General features: G+C 45.0%; 1 protein-coding gene across 8 annotated transcripts in view; it reads right to left on the reverse strand.

The window, feature by feature from the left end:
- Window positions 1-6,126: 6,126 nt before the first annotated feature.
- Window positions 6,127-26,246, reverse strand: part of Mab21l3 (mab-21 like 3) — a 63,049-nt gene continuing 42,929 nt past the window's right edge. For all 8 annotated transcript variants that reach the window (XM_045138519.1, XM_045138517.1, XM_045138516.1 and 5 more), the window contains 5 exons: window positions 19,864-20,004; window positions 16,908-17,199; window positions 12,165-12,343; window positions 11,341-11,535; window positions 6,127-8,054 (listed from right to left, as the gene is read on the reverse strand). In XM_045138519.1, coding sequence (XP_044994454.1) covers window positions 7,821-8,054; window positions 11,341-11,535; window positions 12,165-12,343; window positions 16,908-17,199; window positions 19,864-20,004 — 1,041 coding nt within the window. In that variant the 3' untranslated portion in view covers window positions 6,127-7,820. The remainder of the gene's footprint in view (window positions 8,055-11,340; window positions 11,536-12,164; window positions 12,344-16,907; window positions 17,200-19,863; window positions 20,005-26,246) is intronic.

A 26,246-nucleotide genomic window follows, 5' to 3' on the forward strand; every position in this document is an offset into this window, starting at 1 on the left:
ATTAAAATAAATAAATAAATAAACAACAGGCAATGGAAAGCATTCCTCAGTGATGTTCATACATGGAATAAAATTAGTTTTATTGTTTACATACATAAAAATAAAGCTTTATGAAAACATGAGCAAGACAAGTCAATTTAAAGAATAGGCATAGATACCCTAAAACGAGAACTGAAACATTAGACTTAATATTTAGTGGAACATCAAACATTGGATTAGATGAAGATGAAGAGAAAATTAGTGAATTGGAAAATAAATACAAAAATTATCAGAATGCAGTTCTATGAGATAAGAAGACATAAATGGGAAAACACACACACACAAAAAAAAAACCCAAAGATATGAATTTGAAAGAAAAGTTAAATGAGATAGAGGGTAGAATGACTGGGTCCTATGTAGTCATAATACAAATAGAACCAAGAAACCCAAAATTTGTAAACAATAATGCTTTTAAAACTTCAATGCACTTGATGGGTCAAAGAGGAAATCATTGTAGAAATGAGAAAATAAATAGAACTAAGTGAAGAAACATGGAAATACAATTTGTTCAAATCTATGGAATTTCACTAATTACAAAAGAAGAAAGGCTGAGAATTTGAGCTTAGCAACTAATTTATTACTTATGAATAATCCTGAACAAACCATATAAAAACCTACTTCTTTGGATAATGGCTTACCCAGAAGCCATAGTTTATTACTAGAAAATTTGCAGTGCCAGGGATGGGATATCCTCCAGTGAGTTGTTGCCCAGGGAGGTTCCTAGGCCCCCAAACATTACAGGCCATTGCCAAGGCTCTTGGTTTCTCACCAGAAATAGATGGTATGACCTATTGCTGAAGACCCCATATGTTTAGGTTGCAGGTCATTGAGAAATTAAGCTGAAAACTCCTCCCTTTGGATCAGCTGATAGAAAGCTGGAAAAAGCTATGCTGCATGCAGCCCTATGAGAAAGAGAAGTCATCAATGGTGATAAACAGCAGTGGACATTGCATGCCTTAAGATTGCATCCAGGCCAAATGTGCCAACTGGTGCAGTAGTGGTATGTCTGTTATTGGGGAAACCAGTCACTCTCTAATTGGACTGAAGGCCTGCTCCATGGGAGGGAATAAATATCTGGTACTGAAAACCTAATCAAAATCCTATGGAGGGAGAGGTTATTAGGCCTTAGAGGAGTAACACCTGCTATTGTCTGAATAAATGCATATATTATGCTCACCTAACTTCCCTGTAAGCACTGTTCTTAATGTTCATGCTGATATAATAATGCTACTCTCACTTTTGGTTAAAGAAGCTTCTCTTTTCAGATGGTGGTGACCACTGGAATGACTCAAAAGACACCCACCATAGTGCTGCAAAGAAGAGGCAGAGGAGTGCTTAGCACTGAAATATCTCTATCACACCTTCCAAGGCTCAGGGTCCATTGCAGAAGAAGTGGTGGAAAGAATATAAGAGCCAAAGGAAGGGTAGAACTGCTTACCATGCACTCTTCCAGATAGAAAATGCCCTGGATATCAATGACTTCACAGTGCCTGGTACGACCTACACAAGAACCTCATAATAGGAGAAAAAGATGACGACATCAAAATTAAAAGATTAATTGGGAGGGGCAGGGGATATGATGGAGGGTGGATATGTAAGGAGGAAAGTGGGAGATGGAAGGAATGATCATGGTTTATTGTCTATAATTATGTAAGTCATCAATAAAAAGAAGAAATTTAAAGAAAGCATAGAGTAAAAACAAAGGCATGAGCATAAATTAATGAAACAGAACATACAATACAGTTTAATATACCAACAATTATTCTTTGATAAATTTCTAGCAAACTGATAAAGATGAGGACAGATGCAATCAAACTGATATAACTAGTGTGGTGTTTTCCATGTAGAAGATCCCTCATAGGCTCAGGTATTTGTGGTTAGGCCTCATATCTAGTCCTCAGCTGGTGGACCCTTTAGGAGGTGGAGCCTTGCCAGAGGAGGTGTGTCATGGTAACAGGCCCTGGGTTTGTACTGTCTAATGCCCCTTGCTGGCGCTACCTGGCTCCTCTTGCTGCTTCCTCCAAGATGACGTGACGCCCTGTTGTCTATCCTTGCCATGCTCTCCCTGTCACAGTGAAATTATCCTCCAACTGTAAGTTGAGCAGGTGTGGTGGCACACGCCATTAATTCCAGCACTTGGGAGACAGAAGTAGGAGGATTGCTATGAGTGTGAGGCCAGCCTGAGACTACATAGTGAATTCCAAGTCAGCCTGGCCTAGAGCAAGACCCTACCTCAAAAACAAAACAAAAAGAAATAAAACCAACCCTGTAAATCAAAATAAACCCTTTTCTTCCATAAGCTTCTTCTAGTCAGATGTTTTGTCCCAGCAACAAAAACATAACTACTACAATTAGATACTAGAATAATTTTTACATTATTAAGTTTTAAAACACAGATCCTAGCACAATACAAATTAATGTATTCTCACAAAGAGTTAGAAAACTCAAATATCCTTTATTTCTAAAAATAAATAAATAAATTTCTTCAAACCTTCAGACAGAAAACACAAAGCTTAGCTAGTTTTTTAGGTGAATCAGTGAACTTTCCAATATGAGATTATTCCAATACTATTGGAACACAGCAGCAACAGTAATCATGGGCAGCACAATTGTGAGGAAGCAGTATGGCACCTTCAGCCAGGCGTGGTGGCATGCACATGTAATTTTAGTACACAGGAGGCTGGGATAGAAGGACTACCATGAGTTTGAAGTTAGCCTGGGCTACAAAAGTGAGATCCTGTCTCCAAAAAGGGGAGAAGAGGGCTAGAGAAATGGCTTAGCACTTAAGGTGCTTGCCTGCAAAGCCTAAGGACCTAGGTTCTATTCCCCAGGACCCACATAAGCCCGATGATCGATATGGTGCATACATCTGAAGTTCATTTGCAGTGGCTAGAGGCCCTGGTGCCCATTCTCTCCCTCTTTCAATCTCTCTCTCAAATAAATAAATAAAATATTTTAAAAAGGGGGAGAAGAGGTTTCTTTAAAAGAATGCTAAATGTGCTCCATTGTAGTGGGAAAAGAGTTTAAGAATTCACCTACACTGAAATTCATCATTTATATAGTACAGTCACTTTGGAAAATATATAAACATGCATATATTCTGTTAAACTGAGTTTTAGTCTATCTTAAAGGCTGTGTGAATTAAAAATTGGGCTGGAGAGATGGCATAGTGGTTAAGCGCTTGCCTGTGAAGCCTAAGGACCCCGGTTCGAGGCTCGGTTCCCCAGGTCCCACGTTAGCCAGATGCACAAGGGGGCGCACGCGTCTGGAGTTCGTTTGCAGAGGCTGGAAGCCCTGGTGCGCCCATTCTCTCTCTCTCCCTCTGTCTGTCTTTCTCTCTGTGTCTGTCGCTCTCAAATAAATAAATAAAATTTTTTTTTAAAAAAATTGTATATAAGAATGTTCATAGAGGGCTGGAGAAATGGCTTAGCAGTTAAAATGCTTGCCTGTGAACCTAAGGACCCAGGTTCAATTCCCCAGAACCCACATGAGCCAGATGCAGAAAGTGGCACAAGCATCTGGAGTTCGTCTACAGTGTTGATGTGCCCATTTTCTCCCCCACCCCATCTGCTTTTTTCTCTTCCTCTCTTTCAAATGAATAAATGAATGAATTTTTTTTAAAAGAATGTTCATAGAAACACGATTACAATAATGAGGTTAGAAACAATTCATGGACTCTCAAAACTTCAAAGACAATAGGCAAGAGGTGAGGGACTGAGACCCATGCAAAGGTCAGGAAGCTGATCAGCAGAAGGGAGAAGGGAGGCAGCTCACCACAGCAGGGAGTGGAGGGAAGGAAGATTGACTGGTTGGGAGCCTTCATGTCCCTAGCAGGGGAGAAACTGAACTTTCAGGAGAGCTATTTCTTCCCTTTGAACAACAGGGATAGGGAGGAAAATAGACTTGTAGAACTTTCCCCCTTGTCTGTCCTGAGGATTGAACCCAGGGCCTCGTGCATGCTAGGCAAACTCTTCTCACTGCTGCCTCGAGTTGTTTCTGTTTTCCTTATGAAAGGAATGCACGTATGGGATCATGTCATTATCAGGAATAGCAGAGTTGGGCAAGTGACCCTTAGGAGTGACTTCCTCAATGCTAAACGGTTTCACAACAGTTATCCCATCTAAGAACCTGAGAGCAGGGTACAGTTAGGGTGACTGGACCCCTGAAGATGAAAAGTGCAGGAAAGTTTGCACTTGCTAGAAATCAAAGATGATCTGACTTTTTATCTCTTGCCTAGTTCCCTAGACCTGTTCATGCACAATCAGGACCTCTCCTGGGAGGCAGGTCTTTCATAGGATTTAAACACTGTGGTTAGTCAAGTTCAGCCTCCAGAACTTGGTGTCAGGGCTAGCCTCTTCCTGAAACAGCTCTTAGCCCTAACCAACCAGCTGGCCCTCTGGTTCACCTGCACCAGAAGACAGCCCACCCCCATTGGGTCATAAATACCTTTGCAAGGGGAGGGCAGGCTCTCCCTCTCTGGTCACTTAGGAACTTCCAGCTGTGGGTGAGTTTTCCCTCAGCTGGCCCTGGGACTGCTCAGGCTAGGCCCTGGCCCAGGCCCAGCAGGGAGGGCCCCCAGGCCTTACTCTCCACATGGGCTCCTTCACCCTCTCCAGCTCCTCACAGAGCTCCTTGAACTTTCTTTTCTTTCTTTCCTTGCCTTTTTCTAGGCCCTACACGTGGGATCTCTAGCCACATGGGTGTCTTTCCTTGGTTCTGTACTTCCCTCAATAAATATAATCATTTAATAATTATCCTTCTCAGTCTTCTTTTTTATTCAGTTCTTTGATTAAAATTTTTAAAAACCTAGGGTTTGGCTTTCAGGGACTTTTCTGGGCCCTTAGCACCCCATTACAAACCATCCTAAGGTTCCCATATCCACTTGTTCCCTTTATGGCTTTTATCAAAGTGATGGACTAGGAATGTTTTCTTGAGGCTGTATTCATTTGCTAGGGCTGCCAAAACAAAACAGCACAGTCTAGGTGGCTTTAAAAAACATTTATTTTCTCAGTGATCTGGAGGTCACAAGTTCAAGGCCAAAGAGTAGACAAGGCAGGCTTTCACTGTGGTCTCTCCTTGGCTTGTCTGGTGCCTGTCACAGGGTAGAATACCCCTTTTAAGAGGATACCAGTCAGATTGGATTAGGGTCCCACCCCACAGATGCATTTTATCTTAATCACCTCTGAGACCATGGGGATCAAGGCCATCAACACATCACCTGGGGGAGGGCCACAGTTCCTAACACAGAAAGAGGGAAGTGGGGAGTCAGAGAGGCCCAGCAACCTGTTACTTGTGTGCTCAAGCAGCCCTTGCCGAAAACCCGCCAGTGTGAAGGGATAGAAAAGGTAATGTGGAGAGTTAAGAATGAAGCTGCCCAGGGCAAAGGCGTGCTGTGGTCAGGCTTTTCTGTGCTGTGCCATTCTCCCCGGGAAAGATGGAGCTGACCACTGGACTTTCCAGGCTCTGCTGTCCCTGGAAGGCTCCTTCTTCAGACCTCAGCTTTCAGCTGCAGGAATGAAATTTCTGAAAATGCCATAAAAGGCCAACAACGTAACAGCAGCTGAAATCCACCTATTTTGAAGAAGCCAGGTGTAACTTTTGAGAGGGGTGACACCCTCTGGGCTCCAGGACTGAGGGACTTGGTGCCTCTCATCTGTGGTCTCCCGCTGCTCTCTGCTGGTTAAACATGGGAATGCTCTGAAGAGAGTCTTTCCTCTATCAAGCACAGCTCTAACAGGGAATGAGGATCAGACTGGAGCATGTCAACCCCACCCCCTCTACACTCATCCACACATTTGTTTTTTTTTTCCCTGAGGTACGTTCTCACTCTAGCCCAGGCTGACCTGGAATTCACTATGGAGTCTCACGGTGGCCTCGAACTCACAGCGATCCTCCTACCTCTGCCTCCCAAGTGCTGTCGTCCACACATTTTTAAATAATGGCACAGGCATGTTTTTTCCATACAGGACTACAAAGCAGTTTGAATACCTCCTAGCACCTTACAAAGACAACAGAAGCACATGACCACTGTCATCTTCTCAAACATGATGATCCTTCCCATGACCCCTAAGTAAGACCGTCAGGACATACATCTGATGATTTAATGCTCATAGTTTTCTGTTCCCAACATCATAGAATTGGTCCACATTTAGTAAGACTGGTTTACAACCAGCTAAAACAGGGGTTTTCTATGTGATGACATGTGGTTCCCCACAGGTTACAGTACTTTTGAAAAAATAATATTTTTAATTTTCATCAAAACAAAATCAGAGTCACTGGCACATGCCTATAATCCTAGCTTCTTGGAGAGCTGAGGCAGGAGGATTGTGGGTTCAAAAAAGTCTGGACAACTTAGTGAGATCTGGTCTCAAATAAATAGTAAAGAGAAGTCTGGGGCTACAGCTCAGGGAAAGTACACTTGCCCCGGGTTCAAGCTTTACTACCACAAATTAAAAAAAAAAATCAGTGGATCATACTTTTTAGAAATTTTGCTTTATTGCACAGGTAATAGAGAAAATGTTCAAAAGTCATAAAGGATCCCGTGGAGTTGAGAATCAATCATTCAATAAACACCAGAAGCCAATAGTCTCACCCACAGCTTCTAGAATTCATGGTAATTTGTGTTGGTCATGGCAAGGGCCTCAGTGCCCAGCCAACTGTGTGACCACAAGGCCCTCCTGATGCTGTTACCAGCACAACAATTTGAAATGCAAGTGAGACCATGAAGCCCCTCTGCAGCGGCAGAGGACCCACACCAGACCTTGGTCCCAGGACATAATACCAATGCCTTCCCAGCTTTCACAGCCAAGGGATGAAACTCATGCCACCCCTCTGAGCCTGCCTGTGGTCACCTGCCCTCCCCTTCTGCCGCCTGTACATTTGGAGATCTTTCTGTGACTATTTCCACATGGTTTCCATCAGAGCAATTGCTCAATCTGTGATGAGTGTTCAGGGACCTGTTGCTTGTGTTTTGTCTTTCCCTGTCCGGTGAGCCCACCTTGCTCTTTGCTGGATTCTCCATGCCTAGGAGGTATTTAAAGGTAAGCAAGTAGGTGAACTAAAACAGAGTGAGCAAAAGAATGCAATGTGAGGCCGGTGACACCAAGGTCATGGCACAGAGTTTGTTCCTTTTGTAGAGGGTGGTGACTGGTGTCAGATGGAGTTTAAACTGTGCATTCCTCTTGGACATAATGTGCCACGGGGGAGTGCAGGATCATGGACCACGGACCCACCACTGGAGGCTGGAGGTCAGCAAGCTCTGCAGGCATGCCAGCTCTCCAGGCAAGGCTGCTGCATCCACCTGAGGTCTGGGGCAGGGTGCAGATACCAGCTCTACACCAACTCGAAGCACTCGATGGCATTGCAATGCCTTCCCCTTGCAAAGGCCCAGCACAGGGCCACAGACGGCAGCCTGGCTGGCTCTCAGGGCGGCACATTCACGCCCCACTCTGCAGATGGAGCCAGCCTAGTCCAGGCCACTCCTGGGCAGCAGGTTAATGTCGGGCCTGCCTGGGGCCGCCTCCACTCTTCTTTCAGCGGAGCAGAGCCCGGGCAGACGAGCAGGGACAGTGAGCTCAGAGCTGCGGGAAACCTTCCCAGGAGAGGTAAGAGGGCGAATGCGTGCGTGGCTCCCGGGCATCTCCGGGTGGTTCTGCTTCTCCTCGGTGAACCACTGTTTAATTATGTCCTCTGCCATTGGCCACCTCTCTCCTGGGTGGGCTCAGGGCACCTGCCTAGCACGGTGAGAATGAGATCGAGGCCAGGTGGGGCCAGCCTCACCCTCACGGCAGGCTGACCTGGGGGTTCTTGAGGAAGAAGGCCAGCCTCTGGGCCACCGAGTCCAGCTCGCCGGCGTTGGCCGCCTGGAAGAGGTTGCTCCTGGGGACGAAGTAGTGTTTGAGGAAGTGCTGGCTCACGCACTTGTGCAGCTTGCGCACCAGGCGCAGGAGCGCTCGGCGCAAGTCCTGCCAGTCCCTGAGGCCCGGGTACTTCTCGCAGGTCCAGAAGAGCACGGTCTGCGAAGAGAGGCACGGAGAGCCGGCTGACGCATGGCCTGCCAGGGAAGGATCAGGGTGCGCTGGGAGAGCAAGGTCCCCCAGGGACGCCGGACCCCAGCCTTGCCGGGCCAGCGAAGCTCGCGCCCTCTGTTGGATTTTCATTCACTGTCCTCTGACATCCTTAGGGGTCTCCACGTAAGACCCACCCTGCTCCACGCAGAGGTCTTGCCTAGTTCCTTACCCACCTGTTTGGCACTCTCTGTATGCACCACTCCTGCTGCGGCGACTCCTCAGGCCTGTTACCTGCCTCCCAGAAACCACACATACACGGACTACCCTCTCTCCCAGAAGCCTCTCAGCCTAGTCCATGCAATTCTGCACCCCCCCCCCCATTCTACCTCTGCAAATGCAGGCTCGCTTTGTCTCATCTGCTCTCCTCCCGTTCGTACCCTGTCTCAATCTACTCCAATATAAGCCATTCATCCTTAGCTGCTCCCTTCAGTGCAATAAGCCTGAAGCCCAGGCCTGCTTCAGCCCAGTCTCTCCTCCGCCTTCTGGTTGCCTTCCAGGACCAAGCGCTCCCAGCTTCCCTTGGCACTACAGCTTCTCCTCGGCACCTCCTCCCCCCCCCATGCCTCTGACTGGAGTTTTGGAGGTCCCCTGTCTGTCCTTCCCCTACTGGGCACTGCCCCCCAGCTCCCTGCGCCTCCTCTGCTGAGGCTTTTGCCTTTTTTTTTTTTTTTTCACTAAGATGGAGGACTTGCCAGGCATTTTCTGCAGCCGAGAGTTTTGCTCTGACCTGCTTACCTGTATGTCTTAGATATTGGGAAGTTACCTGTTTCAACATGTCCAGACTGAGCTCACTCACAGCCTTCCCTCACAAACAGCCTCTGCTTCCATAGTTGCTAATCCAGCCAGTTGCGAAAGCCGCTGTCCTGGGAGGCATCCTTCTCCAGCCCACAGCCCAGGTCTGCTGTGTCCTCAGCCTGCTCTTAGCTGCTTCTCCACTCCCACCATCCTCCTGCCGCTGGGCAGACCCCACCTGGTCCTCTGTGTCAACTGTCTAGCCAACCTGCGCCCATAACGGTCCCTATCCAACCGTCACCATCCTTGGTGCTGTCAGCATGACCCTGAAATTATAAGTCCTCCTTGTTTTCTTTCTTCTTCTAGATACTAGAGTTCTTCCCACTGGTTGAAAGCAAAAAGTACAACTCTTAACATTCTTAGTAAGGTTTGGTCACAGCCTTCATTTCTAGCCTTTCAACACCGATGCAAGCAGCCTAGATGTCCTCGACAGCAGAACGGATAGAGAATGAGGCACAAACACACAGTGGAATGTTACTTAGCTGTAAATAAGAATGAAATCTGCCTCTATTGCAAAATGGAGGGAACGGGGGGGGGGCATTGCTTTGACCTCACTAAGCCAGACAGAACACTAAGAGCGGCGTCGTCATTCTCCCATGCGGCCGAGGAGAGTGGACATGGATGGGGGTGGTGACGGCGACAGCGGGCAGGGCATGGGGAAGTCTGGGCAAGGGGAGGCTGACTGTGGTGAGTGCGTGCTGAGCACACCTGTGGAAAATCACCCTGAGCCCTATTAATATGTACAATGATACATGCTAACCAAAAGTGAAAACAATTGTTTTAAAAAGATTTTGAGAGTGGACAATATGTTTAATTAAGTGGACCTGGGAAAACTGGATATACATGTATGCATATATGTACATGTATGTATATGTACATATATTAAATAATACCTCTCACATGTACAAAGTCAACTCCAAATGGATCAATGACATAAGTGTAGCATCTGAAACTATAGAACTACTAAAAGGAAACAGGAGAAACACTTCACATCAGTGTAGGTGAAGATTTTTTTGTATGCCTCCAAACAGTATAGGCAACAACAGTAAACAGACAACTGGGATGACCTCCAGCCTGGAAGCTTCGACACAGCACAGGAATGAGCAATGTGGAGCGCACCCACTGAAGAGCTGATACTCAGAACATGTACAAAACTCAATAGCAAAAGAATAAATCAGACAATGAACAAAATGGAGAAATGATCAGAACAGGCATTTTTCAAAAGACAATGTACAAATGGCCAACAAGTACATAATAAACACAGGGTAGTCATCAGGGAAATGCTGGTCAAAACCAGCTGGGGAGATGGCTCAGTGGTGAGGATGCTTCCTTGCAAAGCTCGCCCACCTGGGTTCCATTCCGTAGTCCCCACATAATACCAAATGCACAAGGTAGTGCATGTGGCTGGAGTTTGTTTTCAGTAGTAACAGGGCCTGGTACATCCCTTCTCTCTCTTTCTCTCTTTAAAATTAATAAAAATATTTTTAAAACTATTTTTTAAAAATGAATGAAAATCTGCTGGGCATGGTGGCACATACCTTTAATTCCAGCACTCGGGAGGCAGAGGTAGGAGGATCACCATGAGTTTGAGGCCACCCTAAGAATACATAGCGAATTCCAGGTCAGTCTGGACTAGAGCAAAACCCTACCTCAAAAAACAAAAACAAACAAACAAAAAAAAAATGAATGAAAATCTGACACAGGAATGTAGAGGAAATTATGTTGAGTAAAATAATCCAGGAAGAGAAGGACAAATGCTACATAGCCTCACGTGAACATGATACTCATACAATGGACTCCAGACATGTAGAGAGGGAGAATAGTAAGTATGAGAGGATAGAGAGGAGTGAGGGAGAAGGGGCAGAGGAAGCTTGGATGCTGGGCATAAGAGTTGGACAGGAAGATAAATTCAAATGCTCCAGAGCACAGAAAATGGTTTACAATAATTTATGCTTTAAAATAACTACGAGAAGAGCTCAAAGAGTCCAACACATAGAGGGGACAAATGCTTAAGAAGAAATCACTCATCACCCTGGCTTAACATACCCATTCTAGATGTTCAAATCATCATATATCTCACTGATGTCATGTGTTGTAATGTGTATAAAATGTGTTATTATTTTTAAATCAATGATCACTGATATCAAAAAAGAAGAGGAAAGAGGGAAAGGTAGAGAAGAAAAGGAAATGAAGTAGAACAGGAAAGAGCCAGAGCCTCTGTGCCCCTGACAATCGAACCACACAACTCTAGGGCTTATATATATGTTCACAATGAGTGGAAATGCCCACAATGAGGAAATCTATGGAATGAATCCTCAGACTCCTCCTGAATCCACCACCCACGCTGCCCTCTTCTGAGGAGGTCTGAGCAGCTCCACAGAGGCCACACTGACTGTGTTCACAGCTGCCCCTCACTCCCCACCATGGTGCCCCCGCTCACCTGCAAATGGTGAGAGGTGATGACTGGCCTCCTTCCAGGACACCACACATCCTCCTTCAGCTGCCTCAGCACCTGGAAGCTCTGTCTGCGGCAGCCCCCGTCCTCATCCAGCTGCCGGAACAGCATCTGCTCAGCCTGGGAGAAGCTCAGCTGCCAGTGGTGGCTGGAGCGGGCCACCAAGCTGAACCCAAACGACTGGAGAAGAGAGCAATATTGGGGAAAATGAAAAAGACAAAGGAGGCTGAAGTAGAGAGCTGCTAATTAGAGTGGGGGAATCATGGCCTGCAGCATGCAGCAAGTCCATGAAATGGAATACTATTCAGCCCCAGGAGTCTGTGGCCTGTCATCCACAGGAACGTGAGGACAATGTGCTAAGTGATAAAAGCCAGGAGCAGAAAGACAGACTGAAGTGTCTCACTCGTCTGTGGATACCAAAAGCAAAGAAAGGAGACCCAAATAGCACTGGGGGGGCGGGGGGGGGGAGAGACACACAAAATATCGTGGGTGTGTTCAGTGCATTTTGCACTGGTGACTCAAGCTGCTTCCTCTACTGCAGCCCCACTGTGCTTTCGCCTGCACACAAGGGCCCTGGAAGCCTTCTGAACATTATTAGCCCAGGCTGAGTGGCCCCTGTGGGTCTCATTCAGCAGGCTCGGGGTGAGGCTCTGCACTTGTGACAGGCTTGCAGAAACGCTGGGCCAGGTTAGCACCCATGCACTGCACAGCTAGGGAACCCTCAGCTTTCAGCTTATTGGGGCAGTAATGTTGCTAGTGGAGACCCTGTTAGCATCCTGCAGGGTGAGCTAGGGCTGAGTTACCCATACCTTGATGCACTCCACTCTCTTGGGGGAAGGCCAGCGCTTCAGACACCGAGGCCACTGAGCTTTCTCAGACCAGGCAGTGGAGATCTCCACGGTGGGGGCCAGCTCTATCTCTACCTGGCCAGTGGATGTTTCCATGGCAACCCATACAGCAGAGCGGATTGGTAGTATGTTGACCTTGCCTGATGGAAAATGACCAGAGAGACAATTGAGAAGAGGAGGGAGGAAGCCTCGCTCTGTGCAAGCAGCACAGGAGGCTTCTGGGAGCAGTTGCTCTCGGCAGCTCCTTGCTTGCAGCTGGTGGGCAGCAGACCAAGTGCGGGAATTTCCAGCCAAGCCGGACAACTGTGGGCCAGTTGCTCACAGTTAGGGCATCTAGGAAAGCTCACTGTTAGTGAATCTCTCCTCTCTCTTCCCATTCCTCCAAAGCCTTAAAGGTCTATGTTATTTTATTGTCCATGTGTGTTGCTGGAGAACGAATCCAGGGCCACACACACGCTAAACTGGGCATTGCCTCTGAGCTAAGCCCCGGCCCAATAGCTTCCATTGAAGTTAACAGGTTCTTTTCAGATGTTCAACATAATAAAAGTCTTAGAATAAAATGAGACAGAAACATATTTGTTACTGCAAGCAGAAACCTAACCATTCTTTTATGTTCTTTCTTCCACCCAAACACCTACACATTGGTTTTCAAGTTTGTAAGGCAGGCGTGGAGAAGGGCAGTGCCATTTTTTCACTGTTTAATCAGATGTTCTGACATTGTTCAAAGATAGCTTTGGTCCCCTCTCTCATTCACATACTTCCAGTATCATTCTGCTAAGCTGTTTGTTTTCTAACTCAATCTCCTAAGTGGTATTTAGCTCTACCATCCATCCACAGAACAGCCCAACCTAAAGTGTGTTTATTATCATAAGCCTTTCAAAACATAACCCAGCCACTGTGGGAAAGGCTCACGGGAGCCAGAAGAAGCCTCCCCAACCCTCATGGTGGTGCTTTCTGCTCACAAGGCAGACTGCTCTCACTTCTAATTTGCTCCCCCTTCTTTCAAAACACCCAGTTGTTTTTGTTTGTTGGACTTGGTTACAGAGATGGAAAAGTGTCATGAATCTGGATCTATTACTGTAGTTTTCCTTGCTTAGGAGAAAATAGAAGCTCATCAATTGTGCAGGGCTGCCCATAGGAAAGCATCGCTCTCCCTGGCTGGATGTAATAATAAGTGGCTGACAGTTTGTGTGCACGTCATCGGATTTGCTCAGACAGGAGCAAGACACGGACTGGCACTTAGCATCGCTGACCTTGACTAAGAGCACCTCGATGACTTGACCCTGCCTGACTCTCTTATTCCTACTTTCACTAGTAATCATGTCCAACGAGAGAGAATTCGGAGCCAGCCTGTGTAGCCCATGCCCTGCTATTGCGGCTCGCTCAGTATCTATGGTGTGTGAACTTCAGCTGAACTATTCAATTTCTCCCTGTTTTTTTTCTTCTGAAACATAGGTATACAAAATAATTCTTACTCTACAGAATTGTTATGAGAATTAAATAATACATGCAAATATCTTCTGTCTTCTAATCCTCCATGAAGCATGAGTTGTAGCCAAGATGGGGACTTGTAGGGCCATTCTATCTAGACCACAAAATGCATTCATAAACATATCCTTTTCTAGGCTGAATCCTCATCAGAACCTTAGAGGGAACATGTGAGATGAAGGGCCCTGGAGAGGGTGAGATAAAGCCTAACCTTAACTTTCTCCTGTTTTCTTTCTTTTTTATATTTTCTTTCTCTTTCTTCTTTCTTTTCCCTTGGCACTGCCCTGTACCTCCCAGTACCAGGATGCAGTTAACACCCACAGTGAGGTGTTGATCAGAGAGATCCACAAGGTTTCACAAAAAAAGACAAACTTCTGTCAGAGCACTTGATTACCCACCAGAGGTTAATGGTGAGACCCTACTGCTGAAGACACCATCTGCTATCGGTATGGAACATGGAGAGAACTGGCTGGAATCTGAAAGACAGCCAGTCCCCAGACAACCCCTCTAGTGCTAGAAGGTGCTACCTGAGCTACTGGGGGAAAGTGGCCAACATCTGTCAGAGAAATTTGAGGTCTAAGCTACTCAGAAGCAAACAACCTGACTTCATGCTCACACAAGTGTAATAGTGGCACACAGCCATGGTGAGTAACAAACTGCTCTTGAATTGGCTAACATATCCACTCACTGGAAAGGAACCCATATCTGGAACTGGGAAACAAGTCAGAATCATATCCAGATAATGAGTTTGCTCTCCAATATCAAGATCCCACCAATCTTGGGCTACAAGAGAGCCTACACCCATTAACTTCTCTCTAAACTAACAGTGATTATTTATCTGGTGCTGACTGCATTCTCCCTTGGAGAGTCTGCTTCTCTTTTTCAGATGGGACCTGAGGAGAGAATAAGTCCATCACACTTCACCAGGGCCCCAGCTGCAACCATAGAGAAATTGGGGAAATGAGCAAGAGTGCTGCTTTCTCTGTGAACCTGATATCAGCACAAGGTTGAAGGAGATAGATACTGAGGGCACTCAACTCCTACCAAACCAGAGAGCCAGAGGCTCCTAAGAGCTAATCACTGAAGTAGACCTAAAACAAACCCAACATGGCTCAGGGAATTTTGCAGAAGAGGGGCGGAAAGATTGTTAGAGCCACAAGTTGGGACATGACACACTGCCTCTCCCCCATAACTGATAGCTACCCCCACAATGCACAACCCACAAACCCTTTGGGATAACCAGCATCCCCAACAAGGAGGCTTCCTTTGGGGGAGCAGGGATGAAGGTAAGGATGGTACCAACAAGTGCTGTTTACATACTGAGTATGTCCATAACTAATAAAAATATATATCCTTTTTTTCCTAAACAAGTGGGATCCTGAGTTTTTCAGCACTCCAAGGATTCTAGCCCATGCATTTTTCATAGCCTGTGTGAATGTTCCTCACTTTTGTAGAGGCCATGGCAGTCTACCAGTCAGAGGCAGCATAAGCCACTAGCCAATTTTCTTGGGCAACCATTTAGATTTTTTTCTACTTAGTTACTTTTTGTTTTGTTTTTTGAGGTAGGGTCTCACTCTAGCCCAGGCAGACCTGGTATTCACTATGAAATCTCAGGGGGCTCTCAAACTCCACGCAGATCCTCCTACCTCTGCCTCCTGAGTGCTGGGATTAAACGTGTGCACCACCACGTCTGGCTACTTAGTTACTATTATAAAGCACATGGCAAAGGCTCTCCTGGGGCATATTTCTTTGTGTATTTGCAAACATTTATTTATAGAACTATAATCATTGAATTGCCAAGTAAGCACACTATAAAAATAATGTGTAATTTGCCTTTACAATGCATTGATCTTCACTTCAAGAACAACATCTAATGGCGCCTGTGTCTCACCAAGCACACCTCAAACTGAGCAAGACCATACTTCTCCAGCCTTGATCTGCAAGGCATTTTGTTTGTGCAGCAGGATCTCACTATGTAGCTCAATGTAGCTTTGAACTCACTGTGTGGCCCAGATTGGTCTCAAAATCTCAACCACCTCAGCCTCCCCAGTACTGGGATTACAGGCATTCACCACCGTGTCTGGAAATCAGGTAGGTATTTTAACATGGATTTCCTGACAGCCACACAGTAGATGCAATGTTCTTTCTCTTATTTTTACTGAACACTAATACTCTTTATAGTCTTTTCTCATGATTCTGGTTGTTTTTGTTTGGAGGGAGGTCATTATTTCTATTGGTCAGCTCATATGGGCTCTTTTTCAAAAATATCTATTTAGAGTGAGCAAGTGAGAGAGAAAGTGTGTGTGTGTGTGTGTGTGTGTGTGTGTGTGTGTGTGAGTGTGAGTGATTATGGGTTTGACAGGACCTCTTCCTGCTGCAATGAACTCCAAATGCATGTATACACGTGCCACACTGCATGTCTGGCTTTACATGGGTACTGGGAATTAAACCTGGGCTCTCAGGCTCTTCAAGAAAGTACCTTAAACTATTGTAAACTATTGAGCCATCTCCCAGCCCTCATTTTGGGTTTCGTTTTTCTTTCTTTTTCTTTTTGAGGCAGAGTCTCACTCTAGCTCAGGCTGACCTGGAACTCACTATGTAGTCTCAGGGTGACCTTGAACTCACAGCGATCCTCCTACCTCTGCCACCCAAGTGCTGGGATTAAAGGCGAGCACCACCACGCCCAGCTCTCATTTTGGTTCTTACTGGTCTATAGATACTCTCTTACAATTAAGGAAGTTGGTTCTTCTTTCCTATGTGTGTATGTCACACTTGACAGCTGCAGTGGTCCAGCTTAGTTACTCCTTGGACTGTGGGATTTTATGTTCTATCACAGGTCTAACGTTTCCAAATGGGACATCTCCACATCCTGGGTCCCGTAGTCAAATGCAGTGTGCTGCTGCAGCAATGGGTCGGTGACAAAGACCTGGGGCTTAGGAATAACTTGATGTTTTAATCTGAGGTCAGGGGAGGGTGTAAAACCCACAGCCTGACATCAGCCTGCCAGGACAGTAATGTGCCTGCAGCACGAGGAGTGCTTTGTGAGTATGAATTCATGAATTCTAACCAGAAGGGAAGAGCTAGTTCCTACCATGGGGATTTCACTGGTAGAAAAGGCCCACAATAACAGTCTCTAGTCATATCCACCAGAGGTTTTTAGTGCAAAGGGGGAATGCAAAAAAAAGTGTCACTTGTACCTTTTCCTGCACAGCTCACCTGAGAGGTGACAAGTTCTGATGGCATTTTCCACCAACTTCCGGAATATCTCCAGGACCTTGGCAGGCACAATGTCCCCCTCGATGTTCACATCAGCCTCATGCCACTGCCACAGGGTCTTTAGGAACTGATCTGCCTCCAGCCACTGCTGCAGGCCCTCAGGGTCCCGCAAGGGGCAGGAGAGCCTGGTGCCCTTCAGAGAGTAGTATCGCCAGCGCTGCTCCCTGGCCTCTCTGTACCCCGCCAGGCCTTTCAGTGGGACTGTGACAAGGAACTGGCTGGGGGCCAAAACCTGTGGTGAGGGAAGGAGAGAAATGAGCATGAGTTCATAGAGTGGGGGCGGGGGAGGTAAGTCCACGAGCTAAGACATGTCCAGCCAGGCAGCTTAGGTAACCACACAACCTTCAGCAACGTGATGAGGTTGACCAGAAATGAGACCTGAGCATTACAAGAGAAGTACATTTTTGTTTGCCACTAATCCATCATGAGGCTATAGTGGGCAGATTAACTCACTGAGGTTTTAGGCTCATCACCTCACAAGTTAAAAGAGTGAAGAATCCTGGTGCTCTGGTGGGGACTTAGCATCTTGTAGAGAAGAGGCCGGAGGAGGAGCAAGCGCTCATAGGTCTCTACACTCAGAGCAGGGTGGTTTTCAAGCACCTGCTCATCTGATCTTCGCATCACCCAATGAAATGGCTTTCTTGTCCTTTTGCCAGTGAGGGAACAGAGGTTCAGAGGGGTCCAGAGACCTCTTCCAGTCTCTCAACCAGCAAGCAGAGTCAGAATTTAAGCTTCATTCTTTTGGCAGCTTGTTCAGTGATTATTTTCCAACCAAGAATGAATGATCTGGAGTGGGTGAGACTTCTTGATGAATAAAAGTTGGGAATGAATGAAAGGGGAGGTGACATAATTTTCTAAAATGCCACCTTTTTTTTTTTTTTTTTTTTTGCCTGTACTGGTGACCCATGCTCAGTATCAATGACTAACCCTTAGAAAATCCAAAGGAAAATGAAAGTCCAGCTGTTTAGACAATGTGAGCCTTTGAGGTGATTCTATGTTTAATGAGAAAAGGCCATCAGAGTTCCTCCTTCCAGGAACCAGCTAAACAGTGTCCAGGGAAAAAAAAAAAAAAAAGGCAGGACAACAACAATCCAAAGGACAGAATGAGCTGGTCATCAGTGCAAAGCAGGCGTGGGGGCCCCGTGCTCGTCTGTGCTGCGGGGCGCCCACTGTGCCTGGTTACCACGCACAGGCTGACAGGAAGAGCCCGAAATCTTGCCCCAGCTGGGTCCAGGCGTGAGCATTCACAGCAGCTCCCACTGATTCTGTCTCGCTTGCACAGCACAGCATTTGATGTTTTAAATGAAGGGTCCACATGAGTTCTGGTTTCTATAGAAAGGTGACTGATTTTAAAAGGGGGAGAAATCTAAACTACAGAACTCACAGGTTACACATTATTTGAATCTACTTGCATTATGAATGCAAAAAAGTACAACTATCACATTGCCAGTCATACAGATTGTGCTTAGTAAGTACCTGTTGGATTTACTCCAAGTAGCTTTAGAGTCATTTTGTGTGCTGCATGATTTTAAAGCTTAAAACACAGAGCACGACAACGCAAACTCTCTTTAGACGGATGAGTTCCAAATGGGACCACAGAAGGCGACTTCCTTCGTACGGGCAGGTGACAGTGATATAGAAGGCTTAAGCCCTGCTCACTGGGCTATGTTTGTTTAATTTAGGTTGGCTTGGGGAGGAAGAGGTGGCCCAGTAATATTTCAGCATGCCAGAGACCAGTCTAGTTTTACAATTTTCATCCTGGATTGAATTTCCTGAGCTCTGACTTTGTCTCAAAATCTAAAGGAAATGAATCTTGTGGTGGAACATGGGTCCACCAACCTTGAGACGGCCCGGGCCAGGCACGGCTCTCGGCTTGCGTGCTCATTCTTTTGCCCATCCATACACTCATTCACCACAGGCTGAGTTTACCATGCACTGTGCTAGGAACAAAGCAATCAAGAAACATGGTTGGTCCTGAAATCCATATAGACTGGTGTGAAAACCAGACCATGGGTACATACACGTATAAAACAAGATGAAAGAAGGAAGTTCTGACTTGGTACCAGAAAGTGTAAAATATAGAGAATGGTGAGGACTCAGAATGACAGAGAATCTAGCTTCCCCTATCCTTAGGTGGAGATAGGAATATAGTCCTAGCCAGGCGTAGTGGCTCATGCCTTTAATCTCAGCACTCGGGAGGCAGAGGTAAGAGAATCACTGTGAGTTTGAGACCACCCTGAAACTACATGGTGAATTCCAGGTCAACCTGGACTAGAGTGAAACCCTACCTTGAAAAACCAAAAAAAAAAAAAAAAAAAAAAGAATACAGTCCTTTTCACAGGGGTCATTAGCAGATCTGAGTGGGTCATTGCGGACAGGATGGTTCTGTTCTCATGACAGTGCTGTGCAAATGCCAATGTGGGGTGTCAGGTACTGGCCCTGGGAGCTTAGTCTCAATGGGATCCCTCTGTGGAGCGGGGGACTGTGGTGTCACTCCTGCAGTTCCTAAAGGCTACCTCTGCTACCTTCTTTCCCCCACTTGTAACCAGCGACATCACTTTCAACAAGTTTCCTGTCAACACCCTCATTTCTTTTTGGCCAGTCCTAGTGTATGAAGTTGGTGCTTAATGGCTGTGTGCTTAACTGAACTTTGGCCACTAGGTAGAACACACTTTGGAATTAGAACCCTTGGAATAAGTTCTGGTTTTTATGCCCAAAAGGAATTGATCAACACTTGGCTTCTCTAATCTCATGTCTATCACCTAGAAATGTTGGGGAGGGGTCACCAAAAAGCACCTATGTGAGTGCAGATGGTGAGTACGAAGCTTGCCACTCACACACTGAGTCCCACCTGGCCCAGTGTGTGGGGCTCTTAGAGACAGCAAGACCTGCTTACCTTAATGCTCCCATTGTATGTGTCAGAGGAAAGCACAGCTTGGAATCGACCGTCCTGGTGGCTGATTTCTGTTGTCAAACAATGGACAACTTCCTGCACCTCTTCCACAGCCTGGGAGATCTGTTGGTGCCTCAAGTCCACCTGAGTGTGCGGGATCAATAAGCGGTTATCTCTCGTGGGGGGCCTGAGCACTGGCACAAACAACAAGGCAAGGGAACAATGGGTCTGACTCGAGTACAGGAGAGAAAAAAAAATCTGTTTCCCAAGACTCCGGAGGAGTTGAGATTAGGTCTGACAGTGATGGTGACCAAGACAATATTCAGTGCCTTGTGGCCTCATGTTCCTCTTGAAACAGGTGCATCTGTTCAATATTTACCTGGTATCTATTAGGCAGCTGGTGCCAACATGAGTGCCAGGACACAACAGTGACCAAGATAACAGCAGAAGCTAGGCCTGGTGGCACATGCCTGTAATCTGAGCACTTGGGAAGTAGAGGTAGGAAGATCAGGCGTTTAAGACCAGATTCTGCTACATATTGACTTGAAGCCCAGTCTAGGCTACATGATGCCCTGTTTCAACCAAAAATAAAGAGCAAGCCAGGTGTGGTGGCACATGCCTTTAATTCCAGCACTCGGGAGGCAGAGGTAGGAGGATCTCCATGAGTTCTCCATGAACTCGAGGCTACCCTGAAACTACATAGTTAATTCCAGGTGAGCCTGGACCAGAGAGAGACCCTACCTCGAAAAACCAAAACAATAAAAATCAAGAGCAAGTGAGTCAAAGATACCGTCCTGTGGCTGAGAGCAGAGAGAGAATGCACGTGAGTGTGTGTGCATAATATAATATCTGTTTTGAAAAAGGGTTCTGCTATTTCAGATGGGGTGGCCAGGGAAGATGACATTTGAGTGAGCCATGAAGACAGCTCAAGAAAGGGACTCAGCTAGAGGACTTCCGGTTAAGATGGCGGCGTAGGTACCACGCCAAAACAGCCTGGGGGGGGAAGACCAAAAAAAACTCAGCAAAATACACACTTTTACTAAAAAGTGAGGTGTATAGGAAGTTGAGGCGGCAGCGGAGAAGTGGAAGAGTTATAGAGCATCCGGAGCCTGCACAGGCGGGAACAGCGGCCCGGGGCGGCTCAGCTACCCGCCGCAACCGCGGAGCGGCAGAAAACCACCGGACTCTCGGCTCGAGCCGCAGGACAAGCCAGGTGCGGGAATTTCCCCTCACACCGCGCTCTCCGCAACTCGGGAAACGCGAGGGGAGAGCGGCAGCGAGCAACGGAGGGAGGAGCAGACCGCGAGGTAAAAGCACACGATACAACCAGAACAGCCGCGGCTCCCTCCCCTCCCCTGCCGCCTGAACCCAGCTCCAGCGAACACAGCAGCGGCCCGGGACCCGGCCACGCCAACTTGGGCTGACGGCGGGACCCAAGCAGGAGCAGAATTTGGCAGCAACTTCAGCGGCTCCAGCACCGGTACCAGTGGCCCCAGCAGCAGCGGACCCAGGAGAGCAGCGGCTTCGGGGTGAGCAGCAGCGGTGGACACGACAACGGCAGCTTCAGCAGTGGAGGGGGCTCCAGCGGTGACACCTACAACAGCTGCAGAGGCGGCGGCAGCGACTCAGTTTGCCCCGTAGGAAAAGCAAGTGCCCAGCTCCAGAAATCAGAACAGCAGCCCGACGACCCAGGCAGCAACTTGACTGAGACCACAATCACCCAAGGTAACTGGGATTGCACCAGGGAAGGGTCTCACCTGGTCACAAGCTGACTTGGATACCTCAACAGACCAGAAATCTAAACCTCTTTGTTGATAGAGGATCTGGTCATTATAATAACTACTCTTGCATACATACTCGGGGCTGTTTTTGATGGAATGGGTACAGTGTTTAGCTAAATTTTAGAATCTACCAGTATATTATTCCACTCAGCCTGCTTGAATACTCCTATAGCAGGGAAACTCAACCCCTAAGAACATCTTTGTAGATACTCTGAGAGTCTTAAGAGCCACACCTAATACCTTAAGGTCCTACCCTGAAAATATTTTACACCAAATCAATTGATACAGCTAAGAATACACAGCTAGCTAGAAAATCCAAGCATTAACTTAATCCAAGATGCAAAAATATATACATTATAACACAAGAAACACTAAAAAGCAAGACAATATAAATCCACCTAAAAGTATTAATGCATCAGAAATGTCCTCCAGTGAGAAAGAGTTAGAGGAAATGCCTGAGAAAGAGTTCAAAAGAATAATTATAAATATGTTCAAAGAGGTCAAAGAACACATGAAAACAATCAAAGAAGAAATCAAAGAGGAAATCAAAGAGGAAATCAAAGGAATCAAAGAAGAGGCAGGACACCAATTTAATGAAATAAAGAAGGCAATACAAGACATAAATAGAGAAATAGAAATAATAAAGAAAAACCAGTCAGAATTACTAGCAATGAAGAACACAGTTAATGAAATAAAAAACTCTGTAGAAAATCTCACCAGTAGGATGGATGAGGGAGAGGACAGAATATCTAAGCTAGAAGATCAGGTGGCAGACCTAATGCAGTCCAACAAAGAGAAAAACAAACTTATAGAAAAGTATGAGTGGGAATTTCAAGATATTCGGGACACTATGAAAAGATCCAATATAAGAATTCAGGGCATAGTAGAAGGAGAAGAATTCCACTCCAGAGGCATAGTAGGCATCTTCAACAAAATCATAGAGGAAAATTTTCCCCAAATTGGGAAAGAGGTGCCAATACAGATACAGGAAGCCTTTAGAACCCCAGCCAGACAAAACCCAGAAAGAAACTCTCCTCGCCACATTATACTCAAACTTCCAAACACACAAACCAAAGAAAAAATATTGAAAGCAGTTAGAGAGAAAAATCAAGTTACCTACAAAAGCAAGCCCATCAGGATTACAGCAGATTATTCAACACAAACTTTTAAAGCCAGAAGGGCCTGGAGTGATATATTCCAAGTTCTGAAAGATAACAACTGTCAACCAAGGTTACTTTATCCTGCAAAGTTATCCATCCAAATAGATGGAGAAATAAAGACATTCCATGACAAAAGCAGGTTAAAGGAATATCTGAAGACAAAACCAGCTCTACAGAAAATACTTGATAGAATCCTCCATGCTGAACAAAAGGAAAAGCACACATATAAGGAACCTAGAAAAAACCAGCCATACTCAAATACCAGTTAACAGAAGAGAGCACAGGTAGAACCAGTAACACACACACACACACACAAAAATGGCAAACATAAATACACACCTTTCAATAATATCTCTTAATATCAACGGTCTCAATGCCCCAACGAAAAGACATAGATTTGCAGACTGGGTTAAAAAGCAGGATCCTACAATTTGTTGTCTTCAAGAAACTCACCTTTCTACAAAGGATAGACATTATCTTAGGGTGAAAGGTTGGAAGACGGTGTTTCAAGCAAATGGGCCTAGAAAACAAGCAGGGGTTGCTATCCTAATATCAGACAGGGTGGACTTTAGTCCGAAGTTAGTCAAAAAAGATAAGGAAGGTCACTTTATATTGATTAAGGGCACACTCCAACAGGAGGACATTACAATCCTAAACATATATGCACCTAACATGGGGGCTCCCAAATTCGTCAAACAAACACTATTAGAACTAAGGTCACAGATAACACCAAACACGGTGGTGGTGGGTGACTTTAACACCCCACTCTCATCAATTGACAGGTCATCCAGGGAAAGAATAAACAGAGAGGCATCTGGACTAAATGAGGTCATAGAAGATATGGACCTAACAGATATATACAGGACATTTCATCCAAAGGCTGCAGAATATACATTCTTTTCAGCAGCACATGGAACATTCTCTAAAATAGACCATATATTAGGACACAAAGCAAATCTTAACAAATTCAGGAAAATTGAAATAATTCCTTGCATTCTATCTGACCACAATGGAATTAAACTACAAATCAGTAGCAAGAAAGGCTATAGAGCATACACAAAATCATGGAAGCTAAACAATACACTACTAAATGATGAGTGGGTCAATGAAGAAATCAAAAAGGAAATCAAAAAATTTATAGAGTCAAATGATAATGAGAACACAACATGCCAAAATCTCTGGGACACAATGAAGGCAGTTCTAAGAGGTAAATTTATAGCCTTAAGTGCCTATATTAAGAAATTAGAAAGGTCGCAAGTAAACGACCTAATGCTTCGCCTTAAAGCCTTGGAAAAAGAAGAACAAGGCAAACCAAAAAGTAGTAGACGGGAAGAAATAATAAAGATTAGGGCAGAAATTAATGAAATAGAAACAAAAAGAACAATCCAAAGAATTAATGAAACAAAGAGTTGGTTCTTTGAAAGGATAAACAAGATTGATAAACCCTTAGCAAATCTGACCAAAAGAAAGAGAGAAGAGACACAAATTAATAAAATCAGAGATGAACAAGGTAACATCACAACAGATTCCAGAGAAATTCAAAAAATTATAGGGACATACTATAAAAGCATATACTCCACAAAGTATGAAAATCTGAAAGAAATGGATGATTTCCTTGATCTATATGACCTACCTAAATTAAATCAAAATGAGATTAATCACTTAAATAGACCTATAACAAACATGGAGATCCGAGCAGTTATCAATAATCTCCCAACTAAAAAAAGCCCAGGCCCGGATGGATTCACTGCTGAATTTTACCAGACTTTTAAGGAAGAGCTAACACCATTGCTTCTTAAGCTTTTCCAGGAAATAGAAAAAGAAGGAATCCTACCAAACTCCTTCTATGAGGCCAGCATCACCCTGATACCAAAACCAGGCAAAGATAGAACAAAAAAAGAAAATTACAGACCAATCTCCCTCATGAACATAGATGCAAAAATTCTCAACAAAATATTGGCAAACAGAATACAAGAGTATATCAAAAAGATCATTCACCCTGACCAAGTAGGCTTTATCCCAGAGATGCAGGGATGGTTCAACATACACAAATCTATAAATGTAATACATTACATAAATGGGTTGAAGGACAAAAATCACATGATCATCTCATTAGATGCAGAGAAAGCATTTGACAAAATCCAACATCCCTTCATGATAAAAGTCCTACAGAGACTGGGAATAGAAGGAACATATCTCAATATAATAAAGGCTATTTATGACAAGCCTACAGCCAACATATTACTAAATGGGGAAAAACTGGAAGCTTTTCCACTAAAATCAGGAACAAGACAAGGGTGTCCACTGTCTCCACTTCTATTTAATATAGTTTTGGAAGTCTTAGCCATAGCAATAAGGCAAGAGACACACATAAAAGGGATACAAATTGGAAAGGAAGAAATCAAGCTATCATTATTTGCAGATGACATGATTCTATACATAAAGGACCCTAAAGACTCTACTAGCAAGCTGTTAGAGCTAATCAAAACCTACAGCAATGTAGCAGGATACAAAATAAATACACAGAAATCAGTAGCCTTCATATATGCTAACAACAAACACACAGAGGATGAAATCAGAGAATCACTCCCATTCACAATTGCATCAAAAAAAATAAAATACCTTGGAATAAACCTAACTAAGGAAGTAAAGAATCTATACAATGAGAACTTTAAGACACTCAAGCGAGAAATTGCAGAAGACACTAGAAAGTGGAGAAACATCCCTTGTTCCTGGCTTGGAAGAATCAATATAGTGAAAATGGCAATCTTACCTAAAGCAATCTACACATTTAATGCAATCCCTATCAAAATTCCAAAGGCTTTCTTCATGGAAATAGAAAAAACAATCCAAAAATTCATTTGGAATCATAAAAAACCTCGAATATCTAAAATAATACTGAGCAACAAAAAAGAGGCTGGTGGTATCACCATACCTGATTTTAACCTATACTACAGAGCCATAGTAACAAAAACAGCATGGTACTGGCACAAAAACAGACATGTAGATCAGTGGAACAGAATAGAGGACCCAGATGTAAGCCCAAGTAGCTATAGCCACCTGATATTCGATAAAAATGCCAAAAATACTCATTGGAGAAGAGACAGCCTCTTCAGCAAATGGTGTTTTGAAAACTGGATAAATATCTGCAGAAGGATGAAAATAGATTCTTCTCTCTCGCCATGCACAAGAATTAAGTCCAAATGGATTAAAGACCTTAACATCAGACCGGAAACTTTGAAACTGCTAGAGGAAAAAGTTGGGGAAACCCTCCAACATATTGGTCTTGGCAAAGACTTTCTTAATACAACCCCAATTGCTCAGGCAATAAAACCACAGATTAACCACTGGGACCTAATGAAATTACAAAGATTTTGCACCGCAAAGGACACAGTGAAAAAAGCAAAGAGGCAACCTACAGAATGGGAAAAAATCTTCGCCAGCT

This window comes from Jaculus jaculus, chromosome 19 (genome assembly GCF_020740685.1).
Source record: "Jaculus jaculus isolate mJacJac1 chromosome 19, mJacJac1.mat.Y.cur, whole genome shotgun sequence".
Classification (NCBI taxonomy): Eukaryota; Metazoa; Chordata; class Mammalia; order Rodentia; family Dipodidae; genus Jaculus; species Jaculus jaculus.